The 25068-nt window shown below is 37.2% G+C and overlaps 1 protein-coding gene across 1 annotated transcript in view; it reads left to right on the top strand.

Moving 5' to 3' along the window:
- PSMD1 (proteasome 26S subunit, non-ATPase 1) overlaps positions 1-25068 on the top strand; it is an 83817-nt gene that overhangs the window by 58162 nt on the left and 587 nt on the right. Inside the window, exons 15-22 of the mRNA XM_079783132.1 lie at positions 3419-3533; positions 7347-7463; positions 12738-12840; positions 13488-13657; positions 15852-15944; positions 18911-18997; positions 19508-19654; positions 23461-23616. Coding sequence (XP_079639258.1) covers positions 3419-3533; positions 7347-7463; positions 12738-12840; positions 13488-13657; positions 15852-15944; positions 18911-18997; positions 19508-19654; positions 23461-23607 — 979 coding nt within the window. The 3' untranslated portion in view covers positions 23608-23616. The remainder of the gene's footprint in view (positions 1-3418; positions 3534-7346; positions 7464-12737; positions 12841-13487; positions 13658-15851; positions 15945-18910; positions 18998-19507; positions 19655-23460; positions 23617-25068) is intronic.

Consider the following 25068-nt stretch of genomic DNA (forward strand, 5'->3'; position numbering starts at 1 on the left):
TCTCTGCCACAGCTAAAGGCAAGGAAGAAAAGAGGCAGAAGGATAATTTAAGAAATCACTGTATTATTTCCAGTGAGAGATAATCAGGGCCTGAAACCAGCAATGGAAACAGAAACAAGGTTTAAGGGTTTCACTTGACTTGGTAGCAGATTAGATGTGGGGAGTGAGGGAATAAAATGATTGAAGGTGTGAGTTTCCTGGGTATGTAGATGAATGATCATGGTGGGAGAAACAATTTAAGGGAGGCGTGCTCCTTATTCCTTTTTTTGTGTGTCGACTGAGGTGTTTGTAATGTATTTAGTTAATGATATTCAGTAGGTACTTAGAAATTTAGGGTGCTGCTCAGAATATTTGGAGTCTGTTGTTGATAATGATTTTAGAGAGGCAGAGGGAGAAGGAGAGGGAGAGGGAGAAAGGGAAAGAAACATAAATGAAGGAGAACTATCTGCTGCCTCCTGCCCTGACCGGGAATCAAATTGGTACCTCTCAGTGCATGGGATGATGCTCAACCAACTGAGCCACACCAACCAGGACAGGGGTGGTGAAGAAGATAGTCTTAATTCCTGTGCCATTGTGTTAATCATGTGGCACTTGCCTAGTGAAAATTACAAATTCATAATTTTACCAAGGGACTACCCAGAGGTTTATGGCTGCACCAAATTCCCATTGTGATGGACCCCAGGTTCTTAGAACGGTGTTTCTGTCTATATATGTATATTGTTGTACTTTTTGCTTCTCTGGTGAAGATAAATTGGAAAAAGGCACCATATTTTTTTTTCTTTTTTTTAAGAGTTAGGAAGGGAGAGGGATAAAGAGATAGAAACATCTATGAGAGAGAAACATCATTGATCAGCTGCTTCCTGCATAGCCCCTACTGGGGCTCGAGCCCGCAACCCATGCAAGTGTCCTGACTGGGAATCGAACCAGTGACCTCTTGGGTCATTGCTCAACTGTTGAGCCACACCAGCTGAGCAAAGACACCATATTCTTGACAGCATCTTGATTTATTAATATGATTTAACATTGAGGTTGCAGAAAATATTCAATAAAAAAACCGTAGTTAATAGCCAGTATGTTGAAAGAATGGAATTCGTATGTACAGTTTATGGTCGGATGATGTAGCAGTGACTTGTGCATATGCCCTTGCATAATTCCTAGTCTGTGGAAGGTTTGTACAAATAGTAACATTGGCAAGATGACTTGTTAGCTACAAGCCAAGAAATTTTATTGAAACTACAAATCAGAACTTAGTTACCTGTTCCAGTGTGTATTGTACTTTTTTAAAGCAGCTTTCCCTAGACATATACTTGCTCTCCCTACTGGGTACTTCAAAGCATATAAAATTCAAAGACACTCAGCCTTTATCAAGTAACACTGACAGGGACTTGTTAACTCTTACCTTCTTTTATTATCTAGCTGAATTGTAAAATTAAGGGGGAAGAAGAACAGTGAAGGGCTTGATTATTTTTCCCAATGGTTAACCATTAGGCTTTGAAGCTAGTAGAAAATACTTGTTGGTTAAGTCTCTAAATATAAATTTAATTTGGCTACCTTTGTCTTTTACTAAATAATGAAAGTTATTTTATTTTTAGTACCTAGCACTATGCTAATAATTTATGGAAATATAGAAGACACTCTCAGCTCTTGGCCCTTGAGACATGTGCAATCTTGTTTGTCCAAGAATTTGGATATCAAACCATAGACAGAGCTTTAAGTTCTTAGCCTAACAGGAGTTAAATAAAAATTAAATGCTGGTGCTGTCAACTACAAGTTGCATAATAACTCTCCAACAGTCTTTTTGCTGTAATATCACTTTAAATTTCTTTTTTTTTTTCATAGCTGTGAAAATTCAATTTCTCATTGAAGCCATAGAATTTTTGTAAAGTGGAGCAGACCTTATGGAACTTCTAGTCCCATTCCTTTTTGTAGGGGAAAGGGACCCCAAAGTATTTGGTTAATTGAACCTTATCTAAATTATTCCAGCTATTTGTAGACAAAACAGGAACTTAAACATATGTATTTTACTCCATGGCTTTCTCTTTTATAACTTACTATTTATCTCAATGTGCATATGCTATTACCATATTTTCAGTTATTTGCCCATTTGTTTTTTATATTATTCCTGCAGAATAGGAAAAAAATTATCTCTAATTACAGAAAGGGATATGTAATTGACTTGCCTAATGTCATGTTCTAAAAAATTAGCAAAGCTAGGACTAGAACCCAGATCTTGTTAGTATATTCCATATTGTTGCCATTAGTATTATTTCCAAATTATTCATACTAGGAAACTTAGTCAAACTGAGAACATTTTTAAGAAAGGTTGATGGACTCTGTTATAGGGGGAAATAATCCAACCTTCCCTTATAGCAAAATTCCACTTTTATAGACAGTTTTCATAACTTTGGCTCTGCTTCATTTGAAATTTGAATTTACTGATAACTGGAGTTTGAGGCTAGAGAACAATTCTAGCATTGAATTATAGATTTGAATTGGTCTATAGGTGATAATTGCTTTCATTCACAATGGGATAGTCTTTGTTAAAAATGTTATTGAAATGTAAATATGGATAGTATTTTTTTAAACAGACTTTATTGAAGTGTGATATACTTCTGAAAACGTGTTCATGAACACTACCCTACAACTTGATGAATTTTCACAGCTGAACACACCTCTATAACTAGTACCTAGTTCAAGATCATTACCAGCCTGCCATAAACTCACCTTACACTCTCTTCTTCTGGTTACTACCCTTGTCCTGCTACCCCTCAAGGGTACCACTATAACAAGATAGTCTTTTAGAGGTCAGATACTTCATTAGTCAAGGTTGTCCTGTTTCTTTGTTGCAAACATAGGAAGATGACAAAAGAACAATTTCTCTACATCTTATCAACACAAAGGTACTTGCTAAAGACAGAAGAAAAATCAGAATTTCATCATTACCAAAGCTTATTTATTAGTTTAATATTCAACCAGAGTAATGTTGGGAAATTTAAATCTTTCGTACAGCTTTGGAAACATCCTAGAATCTCTATAAATGACATCTTCTGAAACGACACAGAGAGTAAGCAGGAAATATAAGAATATGGGTGTAGAGCAAGAAGTATGCGCCCCCCAGGCCCCCATGGTTATTCCCAATTATGGAGGAGGCAACAGGGAATGACTGTAATTCTCTAAGGCGGAATTGTGGTTGAGGAATCACTGATACATTCCTCTTTCTTTGCACATATTCTCTGAATATTGAAGATAGATTTCTAATATCAATAATTTGAATTCTGTAGGTTTTTAATTCTTCAATTCCTGTGTTAAATACAGCTATTGTTTCTCATAACTTTTTAAAAAATGGTTAAAATTCTCTCATCTTGACTTAAAATATGTTATGTATAACACTGTCTTCACTTTCTCTGTTTCTTATCAGGACCCCTGAACAGTGCCCCAGCGTTGTTTCGTTATTGTCAGAGAGTTATAATCCTCACGTGCGTTATGGAGCTGCCATGGCCCTGGGCATCTGCTGTGCTGGTACAGGAAACAAGGTAAAGCCCAACACCAATGGGATCAGTTCTTTCCTGGCGCCAGACTGTTTTCCTTCACAGAAAGGTTTATGTAACAGCTGTAAAAATACGAGTGTGGTGTGTCTGTAAGACTTGCCTCACAAAGCTTCCCAGAACTTCCTTACTTTACTGTTCTGGATGGCTCAAAGCCATTTAAGAACAAACTACCACATTATATGGGTGGCTGTAATGGAAAAAATGCTCTTGACTTTGGTTATTTTACATGTTTAATTTGCAGAATTAGTATTGTGGAAATCAAGGTTCTCATATGAGGCTACCAAAATCAATTCAGTTTTATTCCTTTGTTTTGTTGTTGTTGTTGTTGTTGTTGTTTTAATTTTTATTAAATTTATTGGGGTTGACTTAGTTTTAAACAAATTATTTTATTGCTATTTGCCTATTTTCTCCTCATGAACTTAACCTGATATTTGTTAAGCCCTCCGAAGTGACATAGTTGGGTTAGGCAAGTTGATGGTTTGAAAACACAATTCATGAGATTTGTAAAGAAATGCATTGTTATTGCTTAAATAACAAGTGTTGTGTTTTGTTCTTTTTTTCAAAGCAATAACATAATAGCAAATTTTATCTTTTATAACACACATGCCCATAGCTTGGTGAACTTTTCTTTTAATAGGGTTGGCAGTATGTGTGTGTGTGTGAAGAAGTCACTTTTTTACCATCTATTGTTCAAACTAAAATAAAACAAAGTATAGCTATTCGTTTATTGATTGACTTCAGTAATTAAATTTTAATTTGCTTTACTTTTTCTCTAAAAAGGTATTATTATTAGATACTAATAACTTCTAACCACATAAAGCATAATTGAAGCTAGGGATTAAAATAGACATTTTTACTGCATGTAGCAGGAATTGTGTAAAAATTTATGACGACATCTTCCAATATTCTCAATTCTGTCTCCTTACCCTGCTTTATTTTTCTTCATAGCACTTATCACCACCTAACATAGTTTTACACCTATTTTATTGATTGTCTGACTCATCTCCACTGAAATGTCAAGTCCCTGGGAACAGTGTGTTCACTGCTAGAATCTAAAGTCAGACCTGGTACATAGTAAACTTTCAGTAAATATTTGTCACATGAATGATAGAGGGAAGATCATTTAAGGATTTGATGGTGAACAAGTTGGACATGGTCTCTGCCCTCATAGAAATGAAAACATTTTTTAATGTTTTCATTTCTTTTGGGTGAGAAATTCTTATGTGAAAACTAGAGGCCTGGTGCACAAATTCGTGCATGGGTGGGGTCCAGCCGGCCCACCCCCATGGGGGGGGGGCACCTGGAGGAAGGGGCCGCGGGAGGTTGGCCGGCCACAGTGTGCATCATAGCGACCAGCTGTTCCAGTCATTCCGGTCGCTTGGCTTTTATATATATAGATGAATCTTCACTTTTATTAGAAATTGGGTATATAAAGTGCAGTTTATGGAAATTGGCCTTCATATAATTTGAATGTTTTACTAAGTATTTCCCCCCTCAGATCTTTAATAGAAATTTATGTCAGGCCTCATAAGTTAAATGTCAATTAGACTTTTGTTTTCTTTCCAGATTATTCTAAACTTAATATCTAGGAGCAAATCTTCTTTGAGACACAGAATCTGATATGTTAATTCAATGAAAAAATTTTTATTACTCATATTATACAAGTCTGCTTTATTTCTAGTTTGTATGATCTTCATATCAATACCTATCTAAAATTTGGTGCTTTGGTTATTATTGTTTCTTAAAAACCTGAAACATCTGTTTATGCTAAAATATATCTTTGATGTTATATCACATACCTCAAAAGCCAAGTTAGTGTCTTTTAACTTGTAAGTTGGAAATTTGGTTATATTTTTATCATGACTACTTCATAAACTATATTGACAACATATTAGTTTGAAAAACTCCTCTGCACAATGTCATTACAGTTTTTAATGAAGTGGGAGAAAGAAAACAAATCTGGTATGTGTAATATTGTTAATAGCTCTCCTTTTTTAATATATATTTTTTAATTGATTTCAGAGAGAGGAAGTTAGAGGGAGATAGAAACAACAATGATGAGAAAGAATAATTGATGGTCTTCCTCCTGCACGCCCCTTATTGGAGATCAAACTCACAACTGGACTGGGAATCAAACTGTGACCTTCTGGTTCATGGGTTGATGCTAACTCCCATTTTTAAAAACAAATAAGTACAGTCGTGCATCACATAATGATATTTGGGTCCATAAAATTAAAATGGAGCTGAAAAATTCCTATCACCTAGTGATGTCGTAACCGCCATCAGTAAGTGTGCCGTGCATTACTCTTGTGTTCGTGGTGACACTGGTGTAAACAAAGCTACTGCACTGCCAGTCATATAAAAGTACAGCACATACAATTAGAGTAGTAGGCTGTACCATCTAGATTTGTGTAAGTGCTCTCTATGATGTTCGCACAATGACGAAATTACCTAACTGCACATTTCTCAGAATGTATCCCCAACATTAAGTGGCATAGGACTTTAAATCCACATCTAAAGAAATCGAAAGTCATTTTTCAAAAAAATTCAATTTATTCTTTCTTTCCTTGACCTTGGAACAAAGAATATTTGAGAAATAGCATACGTATTAAGAAATAAGTTTGATAATCTTGTAAAACCCTTTCCTCTAGGTGTATACCTAAGAACCTTATAAGGGATGTTAAAAAGTGGCACTTAACAAAGGGTGTTATTATTCTGCAGGATGTTAATAGAAGTTATATGAGGCAAAAAAAGTTCTTGGTAACGTTACTGTGGACAAATGCTGGGAAAAACTAAAGTTCCAGCAGTTTCTTTAACATCCCACATCACTTTATGTGATTGGAGCTTTTGTACATTCCTAGAACCTTTGATATGATATATACATTTGAATCTGTAACAGGAGGTAATATATAGTATGCAGGAACTCCCAGACATATTTAATCAAGAAATCCTTTTTTCATAGTATTGATCACATTCTGAAGGATATGATATTGAGGAAATTCTGATAAACAGTTTGGAAAGTCCCATTCATTATATGTGGTCTTATGAAGTGTAACCATGAAATCAATTCTAGTCCTATTTTATTTAAATTTTTTACCATTCTAACAAGTAAAATCTGTTTTGTTTTAGAAGTTTATCTTTGTTTTTTGTTTCAATTTAGTGGGGTTTTTTTTTTAGTTGATTGTGTTTTACTTTATCTTTATTGTTGAAAGTATTACAGATGTTCCCCCATTTAACGTCCTCTACCTGTTTCCACCCTATCTTGTAAAATTATCTAAGACATTGCCATACCCTGGTATTTGAAGGAAGTTGGATACTTAATACAGGTTTTGGAGTCAGACTGACCTCAAATTGCTACTTATGTGACTTTGGGCAAATTACTTAACATTTCTAACTCAGTTTCTTTGTTTATAAAGTTTATTTGGTGTTGCTATTGTTATTTTGTTTTGTTTTATTTTTAGGTTTAAGAGGATTATCTAGGGTAACATCCACAAAATACCTACCACTGCCTAGGAAATAAAGGGTGCTTATCAAACATTAATCATTTTCTCGTACTTTCTTTTTGACCTCTTTTACCTCAAAACAGGAGCACTCGTGTTCTGCAAGCTTCCTTTTCACAGACCATCCATTATATTGAAACTTAAAGCATACTCAGTTCTGAACTGTGCATCCAGTTTGTCTTAAATTAACTTGTTATTACAATGTCAGATGAAGATCTGACTTAGAATGATGGTAACTAATTTGTAAACCCAGCTATATGAACTTTATTTAAGGGTGGTTGTTTTTTAATGCTTTCAGGAAGCAATTAATTTGCTAGAACCAATGACAAATGACCCTGTGAACTATGTGAGGCAAGGAGCTCTCATAGCTTCGGCTCTCATCATGATCCAGCAGACTGAAATCACTTGTCCAAAGGTGAGCAAACAAAATGAGTCTCTAGAATACAGCTGGTTCAAGCTTTTCTTTAGGTACTTACCTTCTTTTGAGGACATTTTTACCTCGAATGTGGTGAACACTTAACTCATAGAAAGCCAAGAGGTAGGAGAATGGCAAAACTTTAAATATATAATACTCTTTAAATGCATTTCTTACAGATTTATGGTCACTTTGTTAATTCAACTATATAACCATACTTGAAAAATAGAACTCATGGGTTCGTGAAATCATAAAAGTCAACTTTAATTTTTGTCTTCTGTCCTTTTAAAATGTATTCAGTGAGATAACTTGTTCCTCTGATACAGGATGTAAACTCAGGCAGTACATACAATTTCTTTTTTTTTTTTTTTTTTTTACGAAGTCAGTCAAATGTGGTTGTGTGGAGGGAGACAATGTTAATCAGCTTAACAATAACCCACAAAGGCAGTACATACAATTTCAATTTAGAAATGACATTGCCCTCTTCTGTAATCTCTTAGATAGGATTTCAGATGGCTTCAGGACAGCTATCTTTTCCCTCTTGACCCACATCTGTCCAAAGCAACACCCCTGCATATGTTGCTCTTCTTGTAGGTGGGAGTATACTAGGCTTTCAGTGCAGCTTTGCCTACTCTTTCCTTTGTCTCTCTCATCCTCTTTTTCTCTCTATTTCCCTCCAACCTTCCTTCTTCCCTACCATCCCCCGCCAGTCCCTCAGTCAATAGCTAATGCCTCTCACTTTATGTGCCAGATGTCAGTGCACAGTGACTACTGGTCATATTAAGCTCTCCATGGGGTCCCCCTGAAGCCCATTTTGTTGAGAAATAGAAATGCATAGATCTTATTTACATGTGCTAAAAATTACCATGTTTGATATATATTAAATAGATGTGGTAGCTAGTGCAATAATTTCAGATCTTTTCATTCTGAACTTAAAATCAGGGCAATTAACAGCCTCATATTAATTCTGCTCTCATATGAGAAGCAGTCAAAAAATTGACAACAGAGAAAAAAAAACATTGGTATACTGTCTTTTGCCCCATCAAACAGATGTTCAGCATCATTCTTTTTTTTTTTTTTTTTAACATTTTTATTGATTGCAGAGAGGAAGGGTGAGGGAGAGATAGAAACAAAATTGATAAGAGAGAAACATTGATTGGCTGCCTCCTGCATGCCCCCTACCTGGGAATGAGCCCACAATACCGGCATGTGCTCTTGACCAGAATCAAACCCAGGATCCTTCAATCTGCAGGCCGATGCTCTATCCACTGCACTAAACCAGCATCATTCTTTTCAGCAAAATAGGTTGATGTGGGGGATGGGGATAGAAGAGAAAATTTTCCAGAACTCATTGATTATTCATTCTCATTTTATGGAACTTTATTTAATAGGTTTCACTTTCTAAGCAGTTACTATCATTTTTATTTCCTTTTCAGTGCTTCTCTCTTTGTCAAAATTTTAAGACATCCAAAAATTGCATTATTGCAGATAGAGTCAGTCTTCTCATCTGTTTTAATAATTGTCTTCTAGAGCATAAACATTTTTTCACACAGGCCACATTTCTTTCTGGGTTTTGTTTTAAATATAGCAGTTATGAGTAGCTTTTGCATTTTTTATTTTTGCTTTTGACCTGATCTTTATCAGTTGGAGGTTATCCAATTGAGTAATATAGTATTAAAAGAAGAAAGTTTAGGCCATGGAATATACCTCCCCTAATGGTAATATACAGATATTTATTCACTTTGACCTCACATGTCAATTGCACATTATTTGTATTGTGAACAAGATGTTTACCGTCTTCCCATCTCTACTGTAGGATGTTTTTTTGTTTATTTGTTTGTTTGTTTTGGTTAATCCTCACCCAAGGATATTTTTCCATTTATTTTATTTTTTTAGAGAAAGTGGAAGGGATGGGGGAGAGAGAAAGGTCAATGTGAAAGAGACACATCAATTGGTTGCCTACAGCATGTGACATGACCAGGGCCAGGGATTGAGCCTGCAACCGAGGTACATGCCCTTGACCGGAATTGAACCCGGGACCCTTCAGTCCAAGGGCTAAAGCTCTATCCACTGAGCCAAACCAGCTAGGGCATCTGTTGTAGGATTTCGTAATCATAAGCTCTGTACCAATAATGGCTGAGTCCTTTGGAATAGGGAAGGGTTGGATAGGGGAGACTGTAGTTTGAGAAAACATTCAACTATTTATTCTAATAAATAAAACTTTTTCATTTTTAGAAAAAATACAAAAATTCAGCAATTTAAATAATTAGTATTTTTTAATGTATTTTATTGATTTTTTACAGAGAGGAAGGGAGAGGGAGAGAGAGTTAGAAACATTGATGAGAGAGAAACATCCATCAGCTGCCTCCTGCACACCCCCTACTGGGGATGTGCCCGCAACCAAGGTACATGCCCTTGACCGGGATCGAACCTGGGACCCTTGAGTCCACAAGCCAACGCTCTATCCACTGAGCCAAACTGGTTAGGGCAATAATTAGTATTTTTAAATCATTCTATAAAATATTATTGAGACAAGTCTTATTAGCTCATGTGAATACATGGGGCACACTTCCATCTTCAGGTTGTATCAGAATCTTGGGTATTGATTAAGAATGTTGAAATACAGTAACAGCTAATTGTTCTTGCCATTAATATAAACTCAGTGGGGAAAGTCAAGTTTGTACCCCCACTGACTACAAAAACAAAACTGTATGACAGTATAAAAATCAAATGTTCTTTGCTCTGGCCAATGGGACTCAGTGGTTAGAGCATCAGCCCTTGCACTGAAAGGTTTGATTCCTGATCCAAGGGCACATTCCTGGGGTTGCAGGATCGATCCTCAGCCCTGTGGTGGTGCATGTGGAAGGCAACCAATCTTTGTGTCTCTCTTACATCAATGTTTCTCTCTCCTTGGTCTCTCTTCCCCTGCCTCCCTCCCTCCCACTCTGAAAAGCAATGGTAAAAAATATCCTGCGGGAGAGGAGGGGAGTTAAAATTCTATCTCATTGTTTTCTGCTATTAAGCATGTGATAAAAAGCTTTGTAGACTATAGTTTCTATCATTTCTATCTGATAATTGCTAATAAGACAACATTGACAATTCTTTTGGAGTGATATGTAACATTTTGCTGAAAAGAAAAGCTGTTAACAAGCTTGAAGAGAAGTTTTAAAGGCTACAAAGTCCTAGTTACAAGGTTGTAAACCAGTTCATGCAATAAAGTGGAAACACCTTGAAATCCAAGATTAAGTGTTAATTTCATCAAAACTATAGCCCCTCCTCAAAAGAATCCAGAAGGAACATTTTTCAGATATTTTTGAGATTTATAATTGACATTTCCAAAGGAAATATTTTTATGTATTCAGGATACAGGTCACATCCTTTTACAGAATGCCATCTTAACACTTAGCTCTACATTGTAATTCTAGTTGAAATAACTCCAGTACATCCTTGCTTTTCCTCTGCCAGTTTTTTGCTTGCTCACTCTCACAAACATATACCCAGCAACATACATACATCCCTGGGTGATTACAAACTCAATTTAGGAAGCCCTTTGACCAGAGGATCAGAACCATTTAACTAGAATAATGTCCTTTAGACATAAACAGGAATAGGTCCTTGGAGCTGTTTTCTCTCAGGAACCCAATTCTTCCTTATAGTGTACATACTGTGCTTTGTCCAGTATTCCTTTTTATAAGTTCTTAAAATATTTTACAACATTCTTTACAACATAAAATTTCCATCCTATATAAGGTAATGTAAGTGTTCATCCAAAAGAAGTTCACAGAAAAGGAATCCCAAAAAAGAAAGAAAGAATAAAAGAAATTCAGAATCAAAGGAATTTGACCTGTTGAACCAGAATAGAAGCATCAAAACTTAGACTTTTTAAAACTAAAAGGGACTTTTGTGATGATCTAATCATGCTGGGTTTTATAGTTAGAAAAAGTAAGACCCAGAGAAAGGAGTAGCTTATTATGTGCTGGGTAGTGGCAGTTCATTGTTTTTCCATCACATTATGTTGCTGTCTATGAATAAAAACGAGAACCATGTTTAAGGAATATAATTTTTTAGCTGTACTTAGGTTATAGAGATAATAGAAGGACTGGTAGGATTCTGCCTCTGTATGGTAAGAGCCATGCTTATTGAACTATAAAATGCCTTTTATACATCTTTTTTTTTTTTTTTCATATAATTCTTATAACAGCCATGTAAGGTAGGTGCTGTGATGTCTGTAGCGATGAAGAAAAACAGACTTGGAAAAGCTAAGTACTTACCCAAACAGCTTATTAGAGCAGAGGTATTTATAAGCCAGCATTGTTTGATTTTATATTACTCTGCACTATCACAGTGTGGCCTGCCAGACCAAGATGAATGAAGGAGGGAAGAGATTCTGAAAGAATATTTAATACATATAAAGTCATCACATTAGGAAGCTCAAATTCAATATATTCTGCTTTGGGCAGATTTGGGGAGCTCCATGATCATGTTCTTCTTGAACAAGCAGAATTCTTCCTGGGTACCTATCAATTGAAAAGCACTGGTGAGAAAACAGAGAAGTGTAAGATGTGGAAGAAGTCTAAAATAGTTCACTTATTGTTATCCAAACCATTTTAAAGGAATCACAAATACATTAAGAACATAATTTTATGAATATTATTTTCTAATTATAAAAGTCATATATATTAAGTTTAGAAAATGCAGAAAAGAATAAAGAAGCAAACAAAATTACCAGTAATCCCATCCTAAATGAGTCAGCACATGTTTGATTTTAGTGTGTTCCTTTTCATAAGAGTAATTATTGTGACATGTCCTCAAAAAATTAGTGTGTATGCATAAAGAATCTTTGCTATATGTGTGAATACACTTAATCCAAAATATACCTCACACAACTTCACTGAAGGGTAGTTTACTTTAGGATAGACCGGAAGGACCATGCCTGTTAAGAAATCTGTAAGGTTGATGGTAAGCAGAAGAGCTGTAATTCACAGTGCAATGAAAGCCTTACTGTTGGATTCAACATTCCTTTGAGCCTGAATCATTGACTGTGGAATGAGGGTTGAAAACAGAACTGGTGCTCCCACACCAGAAAAGTCATAACACCATGATTTCAACCATAGAACTATGTTTTCTTCAAATGTATCCATATTTCTCTCTTTGAATGTTGTGAAATTCAGGACTCAAATTTCATTACCAATTGAGCAACCTGTTTTTTCCTGCTCTAAAATGACACAGCAAATGAATAGAATTAGTCTATAATTCTTTCTCTTGTTCCTTCAGGTGAGTCAGTTTAGACAACTGTATTCCAAAGTCATCAATGATAAACATGATGATGTCATGGCCAAGTTTGGTGCTATTCTGGCCCAGGGAATATTGGATGCAGGTAAATGTTTTTAAGTCTTCCAGATTTATTTATCTGTTTACACTAAGCCTAATAAAATAGCTGTATGATGTGGTAGAAATTGAGTCTGGGGTAAATTATTCATAGAAATAATTTAGCAGAGTGCATACTATGAGGGTTTGAGTCCCCATTGCCTTTACAGTATTAACCGTATGACCTTGAGAAGTTGTTTCCCTTTCTCTATGTCTGTTTTCTTGTCTTGTAAAGTCTACCTCATAGTATTGTGAGAATTAAAAATAAAAGTAAAGCAATTAGAACAGAGCCTGTCACTTACTAAAGTGTTCAGTGAGTGTTGGCTGATTTTTTTCAGTTGTCTTAGTATATATCAGTTTTAAACAAGTTGAAATTGAAAAAACTTGGAGGAAAAAATTGTGTTTTAGACAAATTCTAGCCAAAAATGCCTACTTCTGTAGAAAAAAGGTCTAGTTTTACCCTGAGTTCAGTTAAAATACAGCACTTTCAGTCTTAGAGACCCTAGATAGCTCACTGGCTAATTCCAGCAACTCCATATTAGATTTTATGAACTGTACTCTTAAAATAATCACCAAATACTTCCCTAGTACAGTACTTAAAAATCTTTATTATTGCCCTCCTGAATTCATGTTCATGGTTTCTCTCTCTTTCTACAGGTGGTCATAATGTCACAATATCCTTACAGTCTAGGACTGGACATACCCATATGCCTTCTGTGGTTGGCGTCCTTGTCTTTACCCAGTTCTGGTTCTGGTTTCCTCTTTCACACTTCCTTTCATTGGCTTATACCCCTACCTGTGTCATTGGCCTTAACAAGGACTTAAAGGTATGTTTGTGAGACCTCAGTTTTATAGTACATTTTCACCGCATTCTGTTCACTATCTATCTGCTCACAAGTATTTTCATGAAATTTTAAAGATGAGTTACTATCCCATCAATAACATATTTCCCCCTTAAATTGAATCATCACCTGTTGAGTAGAATGTGTTGGTGGGAATTTTAAAAATCAAGTCTTCTTACTAACTTTGTAACCTTAGGTAAATCAATTGAGAGGGAATGGTGAGAGAGGGGGCAAAATATAAAAATATGAAAAGGCTTTATAGATTACTCTGATGAACTTTATTAAAAATCTGGGAGCTATTGGATGATTTCATGCAGATAAATAATATGATGAGGTTTGCATTCTAGAAACATCATTCTGGTATCAATGGAAATTTGTTATAATAATCTGGGCAAGGAAGAAAAGGACCTAAACTAAATCTTAATAAGAAATGAAAGTTAATATGTTTTTATTTATTTCAGAGAGAGGAAGGGAAAGGTAGCAAGGGATAGAAACATAATGATGAGAGAGAATCATTGATAGGCCTCCTGCAAGCCCCCCCACTGGGGATCGAGCCCACAACTCAGGCATGTGCCCTGACTGGGAATTGAACTGTGATCTCCTGGTTCATTGGTTGACACTCAACCACTGAATGACACTAACTGGGCTCATCCTTTTTTTTTTAATGGGGCTTGTGCTTAGGTCTTTCTCAGTTCTATGGCTCTTCCATCACCTTTTTACTCTTCTATCTGCTCAGAGACCTGTTTGAAACTTAAATAACTCTTATATCTGGTCATTACTGTTGTTAAAATGTTCTGTTAGGTTTTCAGAGTGGAAAAATTTTAGGCAAAAAGAAAAAAAATGGTTGATAGAGATTATTTCATTGAATTGCTTTTTTTTTTTTCCATATAGCTGTTGAGCAAATTATCCTTTAAGTGTTTCAGTACTAAATTACTCACATGTGTAAATATTGGATAGTTTTAGTTCTCAAAACAAGAATCTTTTGGTTTACCAATCCCTAACCTTTAACATGTGGTTAAATATATTGTATAATCTTTAGGGACTTTTTCCTCTGACCCACAATTTTATCATCTCTATTTCTATTCTATATGTATACATACACACACACATTAGAGGCATAGTGCACGGATTCGTGCACCGGTGGGGTCTCTCGGCCTGGTCTGCGCCCTCTCGCAATCCGGGGCCCCGTGGATGTCGGAGAGCTGGTTTCGGCCTGATCCCCGCAGGCCAGGCCAAGGGACCCTACTGGTGCAAAAATCCGTGCACCTGGACTCTAGTATGCATAAAATATCTTTGGTTAATCTCTTCCTGCCGTCCCCCCTTCCTTCTGAGATTCATCAGTCCTATTCCATGTTTCCATGCCTGTGGTTTCCACTCCTACGTTGAGCATCTGTCCCCTGGTGGTCGTCATAGCTACCGGATGGTCAGATGGTTGCTTAGGCTTTTATATATATAGATTTTTTTTCCTAATTGATTTTAGAGAAGAAAGGAGAGGGAGAGAGACAGAAACATTAATGATGAGAGAGAATCATTGATCAGCTGCCTCCTACATGTCCCCTACTAGGGATCAAATCTGCAACCTGCGCATATGCCCTTGACTGGAATTGAACCTGGGACCCTTTAGTCCACAGGCCGACACTCTATCTACTGAGCCAAACCAGCTGGGGCATCTGTTTCCATCCTTTACAATGAAAGTGAGGCGGAAAGACAAGATTTCTTGTCCTAGTATATATGATGCTTATGATCATTCTTTATCAATGCAAACTGGGTAAACAGAAATATTAAGACCAGAGAACTTTAAACCTGGTCAATAAGTGCTGTAAAGCTGATTTTTCCATGAGGCTCATGTTAGATTCTTGTAAGGTGTAATTATGTGGTGTAGAAATTGTATACAAACTGGTATAGGTTTTTAATGTGATACAGGAAGGGATATAGAAGTTAGGTATGCAGGCTGGATAATCATAACACTTTACAAAAGAGGTAACAATCTGATGCTCACACCATAAGTGGGATTTAACCCACTGAGCCAGGTTTATGGTCAGTAAAGATGAGATAAAGGGATGCCTGGATTGAAACTTCTGGCATCCTTTTACATTTGTATACTTGTTAAGAGCATATAATACTTAAATCTTTATTTTGATTATTTTAATGGAAGAGGGAAATTCTTTTATTTCTTCAGATGCCGAAAGTTCAGTATAAATCAAACTGTAAACCATCCACATTTGCATATCCTGCCCCACTGGAAGTACCAAAAGAAAAAGAAAAGGAAAAGGTAAGTTCTTTGTTACTTCAAACAGCATTTGTACTCATATATAGGAGCTACTTAGTGTATTACTTGGGTTTGTTTTAAATTTTTCTTTTAATGTTTTTATTTATTTTAGACAGAGGAAGGGGAGGGAGAGAGAGAGCAAGAAACATCCATCGGCTGCCTTGTGCACGCCCCCTATTGGGGATCGAGGCCAAAAACCCAGGCATGTGCCCTGACCAGGAATTGAACTAATCAAATGGGCGACCTTTCGGTGCATGGAATTGTCGCTCAACCAACTGAGCCACACCAGCCATGGCTAAATATTTTGAATTAGATATTTTTAAAGTAATACTTCTTATGGTAAAATCTAATATACAGGACTATAAAGTAAAAGCCCTTTTTCTCTCCTGATTATTCAAGTCCCATATTGCAAGAATCACAATTTGTGAATTCTTTCAAATGTTTTCTCTGTATATGTCATTATTTTTCATACCACAAAATAGAATTATTCTCTACATACTGTTCTGCTTCTTGTTTTCACTTAGTTTATTTTTAAAACTTTCAATCTGTCTGAATTTTATATTTTTCAAACTTCAAGCCATCCCTTTATGTGTTTATTATTATTTGTCTTACCAGTTCCTTATCTGGTAGACATTTTAGGTTATATCTAATTTATCACTGTTACAAATGAAACTGGAACAGGAGTCTTTATACATATACTAGAAGCCCGGTGCACGAAATTCATGCACGGCGGGGGGTTGTCCCTCAGCCCAGCCTGTACCCTCTCCAATCGGGGACTCCTGGAGGGATGTCCGACTGCCCGTTTAGGCCCAATCCTGGTGGGATCGGGCCTAAATGGGCAGTCGGACATCCCTCTCACAATCCAGGACTGCTGGCTCCCAACTGCTTGCCTGCCTGCCTTCCTGATTGCCCCTAACCGCTTCTGCCTGCCAGCCTGATCACCCCCTAACCACTCTGCTGCCAGCCTGGTTGATCCTTAACTGCTCCCCTGCCAGCCTGTTTGCCCCCAACTTCCCTCCTCTGCCAGCCTGGTCACCCCTAACTGCCCTCTCCTGCAGGGTTGATCACCTCCAACTGCCCTCCCTTGCAAGCCTGGTCCCTCTCAACTGCCCTCCCTTGCAGGCCTGGTCCCTCACAACTGCCCTCCCTTGCAGGCCTGGTCCCTCACAACTGCCCTCCCTTGCAGGCCTGGTCCCTCACAACTGCCCTCTCCTGCTGGCCATCTTGTAGTGGCCATCTTGTGTCCACATGGGGGCAGGATCTTTGACCACATGGGGGCAGCTATATTGTGTGTTGCAGTGATGATCAATCTGTATATTACTCTTTTATTAGATAGGATAGAGGCCTGGTGCACAGGTGGGGGCCAGCTGGTTTGCCCTGAAGGGTGTCCCGGATCAGGTGGGGGTTCCCTTGGGGTGTGGGGCGGCCTGAGCGAGGGGCCTATGGTGGTTTGCAGGCCGGCCACGCCCCCTGGCAACCCAAGGGGAGGCCCTGGTAACTGGAATTTATTTTCCTTCTACAATTGAAACTTTGTAGCCTGGGGCGGCAGCCATTTCTGTGGCAGTTAATTCACCTTCTACAATTGAAACTTTGTAGCCTTAAGTGGGTGAGCCCGGCCAGGGTGTGCGGAAAGCTTTGCTTCCCCTGTTGCCGCCGGCAACCCTGGCTTGCTCTCTCAAGCTCCATTCTGCCGCCATTTGTTTGAATTTGTTTACCTTCTATAATTGAAACTTTGTAGCTTGAGTGGAGGTTTAGGCCTGCAACGGCTATGGAAAGCTTGGCTTACTCTGTTACCTGGGAAACCTTGCTCTCTGTGGCTGTAGCCATCTTGGATTGGGGTTAATTTGCATACTCGCCCTGATTGGCTGGTGGGTGTGGCTTATATAGTGGAGTGATGGTTAATTTGCATATTACCATTTTATTAGAGAGGATATTTGTGCACATGTATATATCTATAGGTTAAGAGCTTAGATGTGGAATTACTTGATCAGAAATAATGCACATTATTTATTTTTATAGGTATTAACTAAATTTCCTTTCAAAATGCATATAACCAATTTGTACTCCTACCAACAGTGTATGAGGACACGTGTTGACACATGTTAAATCAGACTATGGTGAATTAGTTGCAATTGCTCCTGAAGTTTTCTCAGTAAAATTACCTTTTAATAATACCTTATATTTAGAAAAATGGTTCTTTATCTCAAGAGAATGTTTCATATTAGCCAGTTGATTATTTGAAGTCAGTTTAAATCAATATTGCCAGCCTTTCACAGTCCTGGTTTCACCTTTGATTTCAGTGAGATCCATCAAACTAATCACTCACCCACTGTATATTACCTATGTAGGGCATCTAGTCCAATGAGAGTATGTTTACAACCAAGTTTGGAGAAAATCTGTGTTTTCCAGTGTGTTCCCTGTGAAGTAATAAAGGGTACAGCACTCAAATCTCAATCTCAGAAACATATGATAACAAATCCATAGCCACCCTAATCGGTTTGGCTCAGTAGATAGAGCATCAGCCCGTGGACAGAAGAGTCCCATATTTGATTCAGGTCAAGGGCACATACCTCAGTTGTAGGCTCAATCCCCAGCCCCAGTTGGACACGTGTGGCAGGCAACCAATCGATGTGACTCTCTCTAAAAAAAATTAATGTAAAAATACCCTCGGGTGAGGATTAACAAAAAATAAACAAAAACAACAAATCCATATCCAAGGTAAGCAGCAGATACTTAAAAACAAAAAAGTTAGATACAAACCTCCAAGAACTAAAGCTTTACTTGATGAACATAGTAGTAATTATGTGAATAAATGTCCTGCTTGCTTTTCCCATTTATTCTTTGATTATTTTGTTCTTGATGTTACTGCCAGGAAACAAAATAGTATTATAGGACTGAGTTCTCTGTGGACTTATACATTTGTATGTAGATAAAGAGTCACAATGATTTAATCTATTTATTTCCTCTAGGTTTCCACAGCTGTTTTATCTATTACTGCCAAGGCTAAAAAGAAAGAAAAAGAAAAAGAAAAAAAGGAAGAGGAAAAAATGGAAGTGGTAGGTATAACTTGGTGGTCACATGAGTTGATTTATCCATCTCTGGATGGTCTAGATTCTTCCTTAGTTGAACATTATTATACCTTACTTTTGGCTTCCTTTAAATAATTGTACTATTCCAAGTATAGAGACTCATAAAATTTTAATTGGAAGAGACTTAGAAAGTTATTTATTCATGGGAAGAATAGAATATTTCATGGTACAAATCAAAAATCAGTTCTTGGATGAAATGACAATTGAAATGGTCCACTTATAATATAGAGCCTTTTTTTCTGATCTCTGCTGGTGGAAAAACCTCATCCTTTTAAACCAAGTTCAATACCATTCTTACCCCCAAGCAGAGTTACCCTCTCCCTCCTCTGAGTTTGATATTACTTTAATTGTACCTTTATTATATCTAATCCTAAGTACCTTTTGTACCTAATAGTTGCTCAGTAAGCTTAGTCAACATTATTCAGTGATATGGAACAGAAGTGAACCTTTATTGGGCTATTTTTTCATATTTTCTAGGATGAGGCAGAGAAGAAGGAAGAAAAAGAGAAGAAAAAGGAACCTGAGCCAAACTTCCAGTTACTGGATAACCCAGCCCGAGTTATGCCTGCCCAGCTGAAGGTTCTGACGATGCCAGAGACTTGTAGATACCAGCCTTTCAAACCAGTAAGTTACTTATGGCCCTTAGCTATATACCCAAGGGATATTAACCCATAGGACAATATAATATTTATAGAAAAGGCTAAGTCTCCAGAGCACTGGGGAAAGATCTTAGCCTAATAAATCTCTTAGCAAAAGAGAGAACATTTTCTTCCATTCCATATAGATATGGGGGAACGTTCCTTTGTATAATCCTGTAAAATACCTTCATCTACCAGAGACTTACACCAAAGAAGTTCCTAATGCAAGGTAGTGATTAGGAGCATAGACTGGAGCCAGACATCCTGATTTTGAATCCTGATTCTACCACTGACAGCCTATGTGACCTTAGATCAGGTACTAATAAACCTCTCTCTGCCTTAATTACCTCTACTATAAAGTAAAAATTATCATCCCTAACTCATAGGAATGTGGCAGAGATTAAACAAGGTAATACAGTTAATACATGAGCACTGAGAGAATTGAATTTTACAATTAGAAAAGGGTTGTCATGCCATTTAATTTATTCTAAGGCAGAATGTTTCCTGTTAGCCCCACATTGTAATAAGTTGGTTATTGTTATAATTATTTTTATTATATATGGAAAATAAATAAACCTATCTATTTAATCATGAAAAGGGGGGAGAGAATCAAATTACTAAAATCAGGAAACAAAGAGGGGACATTACTACCAAACTTACAGAAATAAAAAGGATTATTACAAGTGTTTACTATGAATTACTGTGTGCCAACAAATTGAGTAATCTAGATGAAATGGACAAATTCCTAGGACACAATCTAATATAAATGACTCAAGAAGAAATAGAACATCTGAATAGACCTATAACAAGTAGAGATTGAATTAAGAATCAGAAAAACTACAAAGAAAAACTCAGGGCCAGATGGTTTCACTGGTTAATTCTTTAAAACATTTAAAGAAAAATTAACACCAGTCTTTTACAAACTTTCTAAAAAATTAAAGAGGAGGAAACACTGCCCAGTTCATTCTGTGAGGCCAGTATTACCCTAATAGTAAAACCAGACAAAGACCTTACAAGAAAAGAAAACTACATCACTAATCAATGTTCATGCCCGGCCGTGTGGCTCAGTGGTTGAGCATTGAATACCCATGAACCAGGAGGTCATGGTTTGATTCCTGGTCAAGGCACATGCCCCAGTTGCAGGCTCAATCCCTAGTAGGGGACATGCAAGAAGCAGCTAATCGATTATTCTCTCTCAACATTGATGTTTCTATCTCCCTCTCTCCCCTTCTCCCTTCCTCTCTAAAATCAATAAGAACCTATTTTTAAAAAATAATCAGTGTTCATGGATTAGAAGATTTGGTATTATTAAGATGGTAGTACTCCCCAATTTGATAACAGATTCAACACAGTCCCTATCTAAATCCCTACTGACTGTAAAAATTGGCAGGCTGATCCTCAAATTCATATGGAAATTCAGGGGACCCAGAATAGCCCAAACAATGTAAGAAGAACAAAGTTGGAAGAATTATACTTCCCAATTTCAAAGATACTGCCAGAGAACAAAATAGTATTATAGGACTGAGTTCTATTTGGACTTGTAATAAAGACTATGTGATATGGCCTGGCTGGCGAGCTGGCTCAGTGGTTGAGTGTCGACCTATGAACCAGGAGGAGGTCACAGTTCGATTCCTAATTAGGGCACATGCCCAGGTTGTGGGCTTGATCCCCAGTGGGGAGCATGCAGGAGACAGCCAATCAATGATTCTCTCTCATCATTGATGTTTCTATCTCTCTCACCCTCTCCCTTCCTCTCTGAAATCAATAATATTTTTTAAATATTAAAAAAAATAAAAGGATGTCTTAAAGAGAGTGTGGAGCTCTTGACAACAGGACGTGTTCCATTGTGTGTATCTTCAGTTGTCACTAGTCTTCTCAGAATTACAGAATGTCATATATCTTATTTTCTGTTTAGAAAGTTTGAACTTTCTTACTAATATATAACACTAAACCCTGTATCTATAAAAAGTTCTTTCCATATGTTGATTATATTACAAGATTTAAGTTGGATTATTTCATTGCACTAAGCATGAAATAAGTACAGTTATAACCTGAAGCCAAATGTTTCCAAACTTTAGGAAGTCCTTTTGTGAACATGGGTATTTTCTTCTGTTTAGTAAAACACGTATTTCTATTTGGTCTTTAGAACAGCGGTTGCCAACCTTTCAGACCTCACGGACTACCAGTGGTCCACAGACCACCGGTTGGCGACCGCTGCTTTAGAAAGTTTGAGTAAACTTTTAGGCCATGAACCATGTACTCTGATTGTTCTTGGGTGAATATTGGTAGTAAAAGTAGGGTCTATTCATAAAATGGCTCCTCTTAAGAAAAGCAAACTTTTTAAGAGCAAAAGTTCTACATTAAAGTGTATGGATGTGTGTTGTTAAGAGAAGGAAAATAGTTTAGAAATTTATGAAGCACACCAGTTCTGTAGCATGGCAGGGCAGAGTTCTGATGAGTTAAAAATCAGATTAGATTGAACTGCAGAGATGCTTATACATTTGTGAATCATTTAGCTAATGTTCTTGTGCTTCTTTTCCTTCCCAGTAATGTGCTTTGGTAGAAAATATGTTTTTTCCAGATGTGCTCTGCCACTGTGGACTGATTTAATTACAGAGAGCAGCTTTCCATTTCCTTTCACACAGGCAAGCAAATAGAATAAGATTAGCACGCCAGAGTTTGGTGTTTGAATTTACCCTCTGCTAATAAGTTTGGGAGAGGCCTTATTTCTTCATTGCCTTACATCACAAGAATTTGTAGATCAAAGTGAAAAACACTCAGATATTTGTTGTATTTATGTTCTCTCTGTCATTCTGAAATTGCTGAAGAAAACTTGACTTTTCATTTGTAGATTGTCTTTTGAGTCTAAAATTATGTTTTTTTCACAAATAATAAAGTGTCTATTATTAGACTAGGGTGCTTCTCAAACATTAATGTGTATATAAATCACCTGGAGATCTTGTTAAAAGGCAGATTCTGTAGATCTAGGGTAGGGACAAGTTTTATGCATTGCTAGCAAACTCCCAGGTGATAATGATGCTACTGGTCCTGGACCACAATTTGAATAGAAAGGCATGGTACTAGAATATAGTATTAGAATACCATATTTTGGACAGTAAACATTCTCCCTGCAGTCAGGCTAAAGCTAGTACTAAGAAACACTATTCTTTGTTTTTGTTGTTGTTAATCCTCACCTGAGGATATTTTTTCCATTGATTTTTAGAGAGAGTGGAAGGGAGGGGGAGAGACAGAGAGAGAGAAACATCAATGTGAGAGAGACACATCGATTGGTTTGTCTCCCACACTTGCCCTGACCAGAGCTGGGGATTGAGCCTGCAACCGAGGTACGTGCCCTTGACCGGAATCGAACTGGGGACGCTTCAGTCCTCCGGCTGATGCTCTATCCACTGAGCCAAACCAGCTAGGGCTGGGAAATAGTATTCTTAAATTGCTATGCATTATGCAAATAGAGCAGTACCACTTGTTCTGCCTTCCAGAGCCACTGGGTTAAGTTTGCAAATACTCCTTATCCGTTATAATGGACATTGACATTGCTTTCTTCATCTGGCCTTACTAACCCAAAAGAATAGGTCAAGAAGATTAGCATAACACAGGCACAAATGCCAGGTTTCCTGACTCACCTAGTAAAGTGTAGTTCTAGCCCAGTTCTTTGTTTCCAAATTATTCGGGCAATCTTAAAGTACCATTTAACAAATGTGCACTCTAGATTCTGGAACAACCTGGAATATGAGAAGAGCTTGTGCCTCTTCATTCCCTGCTTTGTGTTGACAGCTCTCCATTGGAGGTGTCATCATTCTGAAGGATACCAGTGAAGACATTGAAGAGCTGGTGGAACCCGTGGCAGCCCATGGCCCGAAAATCGAGGAGGAGGAACAAGAGCCAGAACCCCCAGAACCATTTGAGTATATTGATGATTAAGAACCAGAGGTGTGTGGAACAAAATTGTGTATCAAGAGAAATCTCTGTTAGTTCTTCAGAAAAGTTTTATGTGGGGACATTGCTCACTTTTTCCCTTTCTTTTGTGCTTAATCCCTATTTACCTAAAAAAAATGTATTAAATAATTGCCCCCTCCCCTTTTTATCTCTGCTTACAATCATAACCACCAATTCCTTTTTCTTCTTTGATTCTACCCTATAGTGTACTACCAATGCTGTTCAAAGTAGCTGGTCTGCAAACTTTTTATAGGTCTGTGAGGAGGTAGAAAGCTTGCTTTGGATGTAAATCTGCTCAGTGCTTCTTTTATCAAAACAGCCTTGCATCCCTCTCACCCCAAAAGAAGTCAGCTAAACTAACAGTTTGCTAAATGATGGAGTTGATTTACATTGTGATATAAGCTCCTTGTTGTAGATCAGTTACAGTTTGTGGGCCAACGATGGTCTATAGATTACACTTTGAGTAGCACAGGCCTGCACCTCTCCCTGATTCTTCTCTCCCTTTCCTTTGGCAATACTTTCAGCACTAAAAGCCTTAACATTTATTTATATAGTGAAATTATTGAACATCTAGTATGTATGAAACACAGTGCCTATAGGTACTTTGGGGTCATTTAGACTGTAACACAAAGCTTTGTCCAGTTGAAAAAGATTATTATGATGCCAGCATTCTACAATGTTGGGCGGGGGGGGGGGGGGGGGGGGGGGCGGGGAGTTAAAAGGCAAAAGTTTGGAATAATCTAATTTCACAAAATTGTCATTCATATTTCCCCCATTTTTTTTAATGGTCATCACATATTTGAAGATGTATGATCAAGCTTCCTTAATTCCACCCTAGTTCAAATACATTATCAGACAGATATTAATTTATTCAACTCTTGAAAGAAAATAAGAACAGTATCATTGCACAGACGGTATGGCTCAGAGGTTGAGCATTGACCTATGAACCAAGATATCATGGTTCAATTCCCAGTCAGGGCATATGCCCGGGTTACAGGCTTGATCCCCAGTGTGGGGCATGGAGGAGGCAGCAAATCAATGATTCTCTCTCATCATTGATGTTTCTCTCTCTCTCTCTCCCTTCACTTCCTCTCTGAAATCAATAAAAATATATTTAAAAGAAAAAGAACATTATCATTTATTACAAAATAAAAATATATTTAAATTTAAATGTCAGATTACAAATCTAACAACATGATTATTATACACTGACTAGCAATTAATGAAAGCTTTTACAGAAATGTCAGCTATATATTAAAGCATAAACCCTGTCATTAGTAGGAAAATATATTCAAGCCTCTGAAAGACAGTTTGGACCTAAGAGAGAGGGTGATTTATACTAACGTCCTTTCTATCTAGACTTGTTCTTGAAAATTCTCTTTCAGAGAATTTCTCTTTTCAGGAAATCTTGATGGTTTCTTCCTCAGCTTTCCCAGCCAGCACAAT

This window comes from Cnephaeus nilssonii, assembly GCF_951640355.1.
Source record: "Cnephaeus nilssonii genome assembly, chromosome: 10".
In the NCBI taxonomy this organism is placed as follows: domain Eukaryota; kingdom Metazoa; phylum Chordata; class Mammalia; order Chiroptera; family Vespertilionidae; genus Cnephaeus; species Cnephaeus nilssonii.